Source organism: Telopea speciosissima, chromosome 9, assembly GCF_018873765.1.
Source record: "Telopea speciosissima isolate NSW1024214 ecotype Mountain lineage chromosome 9, Tspe_v1, whole genome shotgun sequence".
Lineage (NCBI taxonomy): Eukaryota > Viridiplantae > Streptophyta > Magnoliopsida > Proteales > Proteaceae > Telopea > Telopea speciosissima.
In genome coordinates, this window is record NC_057924.1 from 8,836,991 (window position 1) to 8,848,515 (window position 11,525).

The window sequence follows — 11,525 nt, forward strand, 5'->3', positions numbered from 1 at the left end:
CAGAGAGGGTAATAGTTGTTTGAAAGTTTTTAAGGGGATATAATAGATACCCAAGTTTTTGGGATGGTAATTGTACAATACCCTAATAAAAAAACAAAAAAACCATCCAATCCGTAAGATAAGACAAAGAAGGTTTCTAACATAGTGGCTGCTTTTGTTGTGCTTATGTGGATGGACACTTTGGTCACTCTAAAGCCTCCATGCTACAACATATTATTATGTAACTCTCATTGTTTTTCCCATACTCCCATCTTCTTCTTAATAGACTTTTTATTTTTGAACTAGTTTTCGTTTTCATTCATCCAAGGTTAGTCATGGGATCTGTCCCTTTGATTGAATCCAAGATGGGTATTTTAGATCTTCGACGGTAGATGGTAGTGGTGGGAATTATTGATGAGATTTATTGTTAGAGAAGTCTAATCATAACGTCAAATCACTGTAGATGAAGAGATTCTCTCTTCACCTCAGGTGACAAAAAACTTTTGTCTTCTCTTTTAGAGTACTTTTTTTTTTTTTTTTTTAAATAAATATATATTGCAAGGATAATATATTTTAACACGTAAAATTGGTGTTGATTGAAATTTACGTTATAATGTCCCTATATGTTTGTTTAGCTTGAGTGCTAACCAAATTGTCATGTGGCAGATGAAAATGACATGTTATTATAGTTTGGTGTTCAAGACCTACCTCAAGTTTAATATGATTTAGGTTTGGTTGAACAAGGGACATCATGTTTCATTACATGCGTACCATTTCCTATAATGTCAAATAGAAGAATGTAGATTTAGAAGTAGCGTTCAATCGTCATTGGCTCTTCTACCATCAATAGAGTGTCGGTTAGAATCCAAACTCTATAGATATGTTTAGAGTCCATGCTATAAACTAAACATATATTGATTTTCAATAGAATCCACTGTTATGGTAAAAGGAAGCAATAATTTAATAAAGAAAAATTCAACCAACTTTAGTAAGCTTACCAAAAACGATCCATCTTCATTGTGCCACGTGAGAGATGTTGTGGCAACTATAACATTGGATGGTACATGATCTCGATTAGCCACATATCAAATTTTATAGCCTAATTTAATCATACCCCTCCTGTGTATCAATATACACTTTATGTATCTCCATGTAAGCAACATGACGTACTATGGTACTCGGAATGCTACTGTGTATATTCTCATAGTTCTAAATTTTATGTGCCTCATAAAATATATTGATTTAAGAATATTTTACTCATTTAATAAATGGAAAATTTTCATTGTAACCAAAATGGTAAACTAAGAAGTTGTAATTTTACTTTTTTACCTTTTGAAGATAACAAATTTTTTTTCCAAAGAAAATAAATCATACCATTTCACACAAAACCTGTATTCAGTACTACATTAATAGCTTTCGATTTTTGAATTTTTTTCATCCTACGTTAAATACTAAATTAAATAATCTTTGAGAATAAGATAATGATTTATTAAACCAAGATTGCAAAATTCTTAGTTCTACCACTTTGGTGACAACAAGAAGTTGCAGTCTTAATCAATTAAACAAAAAAATAGAAAAAAATTCCTCAACATGATGGATATACAATTGACATGTTGCTTGTACAGGGATAACTGATACATCCAATGGGTAGAATGATAAAAATAATCATAATTATTTGGTGGGATTAGGTATTAACCTTACCACCTCTTTAGGAGTTGGTTTCCTTTTCCCCGGCAGGTAATAGAAATGATGATGGTAATGGCGGCCCTAATGTGTAATTACTCCCTTAATCTTTATAACACCTAAGAATAATTGCGACTGCAGTGTTCATTAGCAATCATTAACTTAAACCTCATTAACTTAAACCTCTTACTATAAATGACAGGTGCGCAGCTAGAATTCCAACTTTTGGTGCTCCTAACGGCCAGCTTAGCAACTTTTTTGAGAGAGAGAGAGAGAGAGAGAGAGAGAGAGAGGGAGGTGTGGAGTGGGTCTAGCCTCAGTGGTATTCATTAGTCAATGGCTTGTGCAATCTAAACTCTGTTTTAAATTCCTAAATCCAAGGGAGCGGGTAATTGCCAAACTCTCAGGCCGGCCAAGTGCCCTACCTCAACCTAACCTGAGCTTTTAGACGGTTGGGGCTAAGAAAATCTCAGACCAAGTAACTATCACAGGTCAACTATTTTCAAGTAGAAGAGATTTCTGCAGAATTCTTGGATTGGTTAGAGCGGTATAAATTCATCCGATTAGGTTGAAAATATTAATTTGTCAGCGCAGCTTTATACAGCCGTAACTTTTTGACTGAGGTAGAATTATGGGAAGCATAACTCCTTTTCCGAATTCTCAGTAGTGCTCTATGGGCTAACCAATTAATCTATTCATTATTGGACCAAAAGTTTTGGAGTTAAATTTCAGTGTTTAACTGGTCTATCGGACCTCTAAAGTTTAGCATGCGATTTAAGAATCTTAGTTTTCTGTTTTATTTTTACTATATTAGTTTGGTTCCTATTTTTTTTTAGGTTTCTTTTTCTTTGTAATCCAACCTCCGCATATAAGGATCATTTTGGATGAAATAAAATATCTTGCAGTTTGAGAACGAAATTGCTTTGTTTGCTTTTTGCCATTGCAAATAATTTGCAATTAGGGTTTTCTATACCTTGAGGATTCGAGGGTTGAACTCTACAATGAGATTTACCCCCTCATACTTCTGTTTACACCTTAAATTACCAATTAACCAAAAATGACAAACCGATTACTATTTTTAGATTGATCAGCAAGGTAGGCTTTTCAGAAGGAGAACATGGTTAGGGCCAGAAACGGTTACAATCGTGAAGTACCCACAACTAAACCACTTCCAAAGTGGCAGTCACTCCAAGTGAACACGATTCCTAAACGGTTCCAAAACCCTCAGAGCAATTATAGTTAGGGAACACATAATACAGATTCCATCCTCACAAGTATGAAAGCCAAAATCGTAGAAGAGGAATAGATTTCTCGATCAATCAACAAACTTGCAACTTCAATTATCTTTTATTTTCTTTCTGCATTTAGTTTAACTCCCTTCTTCCTTGCGATCATTTTTCTCTTTCTCCCTCTATCAAGTTCTTCTACAATTTCTTGTAACAGTGGCACTTCCTTTGTATGTGCCTACATCAGGAATCAATAGAAGTTCTCGATTTCATATCTCACTATCAATTATTCTGTGATTATCTCTTTTTCTGCAAATATTGTAATATTGGTCTTTATTATAAAGTTCCTGGAGCAATCGAGGCTAGAAGGTGATCCACATGGCCTGATAGAAGTCAGAAGTGCAAACTTCTTTCACATTGAGTCTTGAAGACTTTGGCACGCCTGCGCTCTCCACCAATACTGTTGATTACGATAGACTGATCCTAAGGTTGATCAATTGTTTGAGCGATCTGAAAAAAGAGCCAAACAACTTCCATCCTTATCTTCATCGTATGTCCCCCCCCTTTAGTTCTTGAATTGATGGGTTTACTTCACAATTTACACTTACAGCCTCAACAGTTTCTTGCTTCAAGAAACAAATAAGTAGGGCTGTAAATGGATAACCGAAAATTCGAATTCGATCCGCATCCGTATCCGTTTAGGGGCATCCGTATTCGATTAGAGATATCCGGAAAAAAAAATCCGAATACTCTGATAAAAATCCAAATCCAAATACTTAATTATAAAAAATTAAGTAAATAACGATCTTGAGGGTTTTTGAAGATTCAATAGGTTCTATAATATGAGGAAAAGAGAATCATGATCTAAAACTACGGATTGAGAGTGAATTGTATCCATAAGGGGGAGGAAGGTTTGGGTTACACAAGATAGAGATGTAAACGGATGATCGATAATCCGAATTCAATCCGCATCCGAATCCATCCGAATCTTTTTATAGGTATCTGTATTCGATCAAGAAATATCCAAATTCGATTACATCTGATCCGTATCTGAGCCAAATCCGATCTGTTTACGGGCCTACAAATAATGGGTACTATATCAATAATCTCTCTCTCTCTCCCGCTTTTCTTTTGTTCTTTCTGTTGTCCTTTGATGCAACTCTGCATTAGCCACCAACGTGGTCCTCACTCCTCACACCACTTTCATTTGAAGAAAAAAAAAAAAACCGTGTTTCTTCTGTTTCTACACAAAGAACAAATTAAAGGGGAACAATATCTGATCGAGCAATGTCCATCTTGTCTGCTCTTTAGTCGTGGAATTTTCTGCTTCATTTGCAGGTCTTGTCGGGTTATCGGTATTAATGGATCACTTCCCAGTTTCAGGCGAGTTTTTATTTTGTCCGGCAACTGCCGTAGCCTGGCTAACTGGCAAAGAATATGGTCAGTTGTACTGTAATAAGCTTTAGAAAAACTTTCTGGAAAGATTTTCCGCAGGAACTAGGAAAACCTTCACGAAGACATGTTCAAAATTTGACAATTCTTAGTTTGATTTGATGACTTATGATTCATTAGGGGTTGTTTTCTTCTGTTGGCTTAATAATTGTGAAAAAGTTCGTTTGCTTTTCCAGTGAAAAAAGAGAAAAAGGGTGTTGGCGTTTCCAAGGAAAAACGAACAGAAAAGAAAGAATCTGAAAAAGAGAAGGTTAACAGAACTCAGAAGGTAAAATTGATTTATATGAGAAAAATAAAAAATAAAAATATTAATATATATTTGCTTCAGGCAGGAATTGCTTTTGTACAGAAAGAAAGCAAAGGAGAAGAAAGGGAATTGATTGATCAAAAGGGGGAAATTCCTTGGTTCTAAGCCTACAAGATGATTACAGAGATTGCACCGTTTTTTCTTTGTTCAAATACCAATTCCCATGGTGGAAATTAACAATTTCAGTTCTGCGTCGACCATTGCTTGTGGCCTGGAACCCATTTCGGGCATTTGGGACTGATGTAGGTGGAGAGAACTCTGGAGTTGAGGAGCTCGACGATGGGCGCAAATTTCACGCATCTAGGTGTTTTGTACTGGTTAATGGAAGCACCCATGCTAAGAGCATAGTCCATGAGTTTGTCGAAGGTCCCTGCTTCGACTATCTTTATCTCAAGGGGCCCAATCGACTTGTCTGAGACTCGGCCCTGGCGGTAGACACTGTTGAGCGACTCTTCCACCGTGAGGCAGCAATCCTCGAAGACAGAAGGCGGAACAGGGGTCGACCCACCAAGCCGAAGCTCCCAGTATAGAATGTAATGCCCTGGAATGGTGGATGTGTCGGCATAACTTGAGTATTCGACCAGAGAGGCATCGAAGGGAACCAGATGGTTGATGGCATTCTTGATCGCGTTCTGCAACTCCACCTCGTCGGTCTTATCGGAATCTATGCTCAGAACGACGTTCTTGCGGCACACGAAATTGAATTGGGGTGCCTTGTTCTTGAATCCCGCCACTCGAAGCACATCCCCAACTCTGTACCGGTACAACCCTGGTTTTTAAAACCCAGAAATTAAATTAAGCACTGGATGATCACAAAATGGAAAAAGAAGAAAGGATTGTGGAACTAAAATGAAAATGATTCATAATTTACCGGCGTAAGTGGTGACAATGAGCTCGTATTCTTGGCCAAGCTTGACGTCAACGAGATCCACCAACTCCTGCTGCTCCTTGTCGTTGAGGGATGTGGGTAGGGAGATGGAATTGGGGACCCCATTGTTCTTGTGGACAGGGAGGAATTCGAAGTAGGCCATGGTGGGAAGGAGAGTGTATGAGACTTCGCTGGGTTTGCAGAGAGGCCTGAGATTGAGGCCGAAGTAACACTCGGAAGATGCATACATGGTACACACGAGAGGGAGATCGTTGCTGTAGTAATCGAGGGTGGGGATGTACTGAGACATGGTCCCAGTGACTATAACATCGATGTACTTGGTGTTGGGCCATAGCCTTGTGATGATCCCCTGCCATGTCTCCCTGCTGCATTCAGTCTCGATGAAATCGGCAAGCTTGGGGTCGGGTTTGAGAATCTTGGAGACGGCGTTTCTTACAGATGGGTCAGTAATTTGGGGATTCAAGGTCCCAATTCGGATATCGTTACAGAGAAGGGTCCAGTGCTTCTCTAAGAACCGGATGGCTCGAATGAAGCCCGAAGCGAAAACTGCTCCTACTCGAAGAACTTCCTTGTGTTGACAGAGGCCGCAGAGCAGCTGGGAGTACATGCTCTGGTAAGAATCAGGACAGAGGATTGTCTCATTGGGGCTGGTGTAGTTGATGTAAGGATCGTAGGGTCTCCTATCTTTGAAATGTGAGCTCTTGTAGTAACTGGTAAGTACGGGACGAGCGACGAGCCCACAGGGTGTCTTGGCCTCCGATTTGATGAACAAGAAGTACATTCCTTTGCCATGTTCCAAGCCAGGAACGAACTGGTCCATCACCGGCATCAGAAGGCTGTACAACAAGGATCTCCTCTCCAGCTCCTCTTCAATTGTGGGCATCAGTTTCCTCTCCCCTCCTGATGTTCCAGAGCTACACACAAGAAAAAATCTGGGTCGATAAGACTCGCGAGAAAAAGACAAGAGAAAGGGAAAGCAAAGGACATAGTGAATTGACTCACTCACCTAGTCAAGAACTCAGAAACTGGTTTGACGCATAAAATCGGGGAAGAATCACCATTGGCGATGCGGTTGATGTCGGGCTGGAGATCCTCGTAAGTAACGACGGGCAAGAGCTTCTTGAAGCTCTCTGGGTCTGTGCGTCCATTAAGTCCGTGACGCTGTAAGTACTCGACATGGGAGCTGCGAGAGAGGATTTCAGCGAGGACCCGGTGCTGAACTTGGTCAGCGTTAGTGGTGACATCTTCTATGAACTGAAGTGCTTTCTTGTTCTTTTCTGAAAGACTACCATCAATAACGACCGGGGATATGTTTTGGGGGGCTTCCGGCATGGTTCCAATGGTAGAGCAGAGACAGCTCCACAAGGGTAAACAGAAAAATTAATTTGTTAATGTGAAAGTAAGGAATAGCAGAAGAGATTGAAGAAGGAACAGAGCACTTGAGAGGAACAGCGCAGGGAAGAAGAAGGAAGGAATGGTTGTGTTGTGTTGTGGGTTTGGGGAAGAAGGTGAGGGGGCATATATATAGAGCAGGTAAAGAGACGAATGTAATGGTGTACTGTACGTCACAGTCTCTCATCTACTAAGCCTTCAGAAAAGCCTATAGGGCTATAGGGATGGAAACTTAAAAGTTCAAAAAAAATAGCAGTTAACGGGGAGGATATTATCGTAAATTTACTATTATATTTTCTTTTTGTTTTTTTAAATAATATTATCTTACCTCGAATTTTTTTTAATTGTTGTTATTAAGAAATTCGATTGATTAAATTAGCTTAATCCAAAGTCGATTGTTGACTTACTTGGGGAAAGAGGAGTGGTTCTTCTGGTAGTTCGTCTCTCTACCCTACAAAAAGAGAGTGTTTGTGGGGATTTGCCGTACAAGGGTGACCCGAGAACCCGTTTGGAATAAAAATCAGGCCATCTCTCTCAGAGAGAGAGAGAGAGAGGTGCAGGCGGAAACGGAAGGAAGGTGATTGGAAGGGCAAGTAGCGGTAAAGGAGGAGGAGGAGGAGGAGGAGGAGGAGGGGGAGGGTACATGGGGTGCTTGTACTGCGGGTGTTCCTCAAAGAAGCGGCATTCATTTCCTTTACTTCTTTTATTAGGGGATATGCCTTAGGTTCTCAGCAAGACCCACCACACCAAGGTCCCTTCCTCTAATCTAATTTTAATTTACATTAAACTAACTAATCCTATAACCACACTTATAATTAATAAGGAATATATATACAAAAAAAAACACTACTAACTTCGAAATTCTTCTTTTGTTTTTTTAAAGTCCTGATTAATAATATAAGTACACATGTAGTGTTTGTTAAAATAACCTTCCCTGGCCAGCTTCATGAGATTCAGCTTCAGCTTCCCTGCGTTAATTTTGCAGAAGACAACGTGCGTGCGGTGCGGGTGTGTGTGCGTCTGTGTGATTTTATATGACAGGAAGGTGCATCTGCATGCCATGGTAGCCGGTTGGGGGAGGCCAGGGGTGGGGTTTCTTGTGGGTGTAAGCATTCAATTTCTATTTCCTAGCCGGCCGGAACTGCCTAACTTTGGGTTGGGGGACGCGTGTACTAATGGGAAGTCTACGATGTCACCACCGACTTTTTCTTGTTAATTACTTTTACTATTTCTCTGAGGAGGAAGAGAGTTTTAAGTCGTTCAGGGGATGGAGAGAGAAAACTCAAAAAAAAAAAAAAAAAAAAAGGATATTTTCTTTCGCCCAGCTTTCCTTTTTTCTTGGCATCTCTTTTTTTCCTTCGATGAAGAAGGGAGAATCTGTTCACCACGGTGATTTGACTAAATAGTGTCAAACAGGAAGATTCTCTATAATGGGATTCTAGAACTGTCTCCTATATTAGATTAGGGTACGCCTTCCTTGTCCGGGAATGTACTGGCACGGGGCCTACCAGAATGCAAACAAAAGCATCAATAGGGTGGAGATTTTCGAATTTTATGGGGGTGAAACTGTCACAATGTACTATATTGTGTCTTCTAATAGAGGCCTATTTGAAAGTTTTCCTACATACAGCCCTAGGGTAATTGAACATTTCTTAATAGAAAAAGTTGATAATACCCCCAGATCGTACATCCAAAGGTCATAGACTCATAGTTATCCCTTGACCGTGGATATTTTCTTTCGTCCCGCTTTCTTTTTCTTGGCATCTCTTTTACTTTGATGAAGAAGGGAGAATCTCTTCACCACGGTGATTTGACTAAGTAGTGTCAAACTGGAAGATGAATAATAATGGGATTCTAGAACTGTCTTCTATATTAGATTAGGGTACGCCTTCCTTGTCCGGGAGTGTATTGGCACGGGGCCTACCAGAATGCAAATAAAAGCATCAATAGGGTGGAGATTTTCGAATTTCATGGGGGTGAAACTGTCACACTGTATTATATTGTGTCCTCTAATAGAGGCCTATTTGAAAGTTTTCCTACATACAGCCCTAGGATAATTAAACATCCCTAGGGTAATTAAACATTTCTTAATAGAAAAAGTTGATAATACCCCCATATCGTACATCCAAAGGTCACAGGCTCATAGTTATCCCTTGACCATGGATATTTTCTTTCGCCTCGCTTTCCTTTTCTTGGCATCTCTTTCCCTTTGATGAAGAAGGGAGAATCTCTTCACCACGGTGATTTGACTAAATAGTGTCAAACAGGAAGATTCACTATAATGGGATTCTAGAACTGTCTCCTATATTAGATTAGGGTACGCCTTCCTTGTCTGAGAGTGTACTGGCACGGGGCCTACCAGAATGCAAATAAAAGCATCAATAGTTTGGAGATTTTCGAATTTCATGTGAGTGAAACTGTCACAATGTACTATATTGTGTCCTCTAATAGAGGCCTATTTGAAAGTTTTCCTACATACAGCCCTAGGGTAATTAAACATCCCTAGGGTAATTAAACATTTCTTAATAGAAAAAGTTGATAATACCCCCAGATCGTACATCCAAAGGTCATAGACTCATAGTTATCCCTTGACCGTGGTTGAAGGAAAACTCAATTTCATAACCATTGGTTTTTCTTTATAATCGTGACATAATCTTCATATAATTTATAACTATTAAGTATTAAATAATCTAAATATATATATATATATATTACTCAACAAGAAGTTTTTAGTAAAAGTAGATTGCAGTGCAGCAAAACAAGTTTTGAAAAATGATGTTCAAAATATTGCATCAAAACAAATTTTTGCAAGATGATAAGCTTTACTATCAAGTTTTGATTTTGACATTGAATATATAAAAGGAGAGCTGAACTCTATCCCTAACTTTCTCACCCGGGACTTCCTACAGGGACCAAAGGCCATAAACTCCATTCAAGCCATGCCTCCTAAATAAGACAACCCCCTCTCTAGGGTCAAATCAAAAGCTACCTATGCCAAGGCTCCTCTGCCAAAATAAATAGCAAGCTCCTCTCAAGATACTTCACTCGTCCATTTTTCCCATGTGGTCGTAGGGACATCCCAAACAATTTCAAAACCAAATTCCTCCAAATCAGTGACCAACATCCCCACTCAAAGATCAGTCCACCAAGCACCAAAACCTATTAAAAAAAGCTAGTACATTAACAAAGGAATCTTCCAAGACCTTAAATATATATATATATATATATATATATTTATTAAAGTGGTATTACAATTGAATCTTTATTGGTTGTTACTGAAAAAAAAGTTTTTTATTGGACTTTTAATTCTAGATCCATTGAGAAAACCCCACGCTAGAACCATCCCTTCCCATTTAATAATTGATCCCAAATAAGTTCTCATAATTATCCCCTGTGGGGTCGTGCTTTTATAATTTGACCTTGTAATTGGATTCATGTGTTGTTGTAAACTCCACCCCCTATTGTACAAGATTGAAAGCACCCCTTCAATCCATTGACGGGACCAATAATAGTGATCAAGGGATTCCTCTTTCACCTGGGAAAACTCAATCCAAAAAAAATAATAATAAAAGAAAGAAAAGATTCCATGATTCCATAGAGGAGATTCCTTTTCATTTCCTCTCACATAATGAGCTGTGGGACTACAATGACACATTCTCTTCTCATACAAAATATGGATCGCTACTAAATAACTCTCTCGCTCCTTCTCATACAATGATCCGTGAGACCCATACTGACACTCTCTTCTTAGATAAAATGTGAACTCTTATTAAACTAATCTCTCTTGCCCTAATGTACTGGCGTATGTGTGTTTTCTAGATATTAGTGATAATGTTTGTTTCTTAGTTTTTAGTTTCTATTTCAATTTCCTTTTTTGAAACCAATATATAAATACGGATAAACATCTACACGCCGCCCACATGTTTTTATATCTCCTATACTCTATTTTTTTGGGTAAGATTTTTATATCTCCTACACCAAGTCAGGTGAAAGGGAGGGAATGCCTCACAATTCGAATACAAGAAATCCACATGATTAAGAAAGAGATGAGTGGTGTGCAAAAGGACGTGTCCTATCGGCACTGTATATATCTTTTTCTGTATAAAAATTAGTATCTTTTTCCATAAGGCTCTCACGGGGTTTGGATAGGATCAAATGTACGCAACCTTATCCCTAGTTTTTAGAGAGATTGTTTCTAGAACTTGAACTCGTGACCAAGCACCAAGCACGACCTTTAATTAGTAGGGAAAGATAGAGAGAGGATCATGAATTATTCATGATATTCCATACAGACGATGAGTGGACAACCATCAGCTGTACTATGCTTTTTTTGTTCTGCGCTCTATAAATGGACAAAGGAATCGCAGCAACTGTATAAATGTAGTTCGTTCGTATGATCGCTTTCCCTTTTACGTGAATAGCTAATTGGACCGGTTCCTTGTTCTTTGGTAGTTTGATAGGACCCATAGGAGGAGTGGATTCCATGTGATTGACCTTGGAGAACTTTGGATGGTACCTGTACAAAGACATGACCGGTCTTGCTTGCTATTATTGGTTATTAACATTTGGTTAGACCAATCAAGAAATCATATGATCC

General features: G+C 38.9%; 1 protein-coding gene across 1 annotated transcript; it reads right to left on the reverse strand.

The window, feature by feature from the left end:
• Positions 1 to 4,720: 4,720 nt before the first annotated feature.
• Positions 4,721 to 6,941, reverse strand: LOC122639413 (indole-3-acetic acid-amido synthetase GH3.6-like). The gene is made up of 3 exons (XM_043832267.1): positions 6,543 to 6,941; positions 5,519 to 6,450; positions 4,721 to 5,416 (listed from the first exon to the last, which is right to left on the reverse strand). Exons 1-3 carry the CDS (start codon positions 6,866 to 6,868, stop codon positions 4,830 to 4,832), a joined length of 1,845 nt encoding a protein of 614 aa, XP_043688202.1. The 5' UTR covers positions 6,869 to 6,941; the 3' UTR covers positions 4,721 to 4,829.
• Positions 6,942 to 11,525: the final 4,584 nt, after the last annotated feature.

Coding starts and splice junctions, on each gene's coding strand:
- LOC122639413 (XM_043832267.1), bottom strand. CDS start 6,868: ATGCCGGAAGCCCCCCAAAACATATCCCCGGTCGTTATTGATGGTAGT. Junction 6,451..6,542: donor GTTTCTGAGTTCTTGACTAG/GTGAGTGAGTCA, acceptor TCTTGTGTGTAG/CTCTGGAACATCAGGAGGGG. Junction 5,417..5,518: donor CATTGTCACCACTTACGCCG/GTAAATTATGAA, acceptor TTTAAAAACCAG/GGTTGTACCGGTACAGAGTT.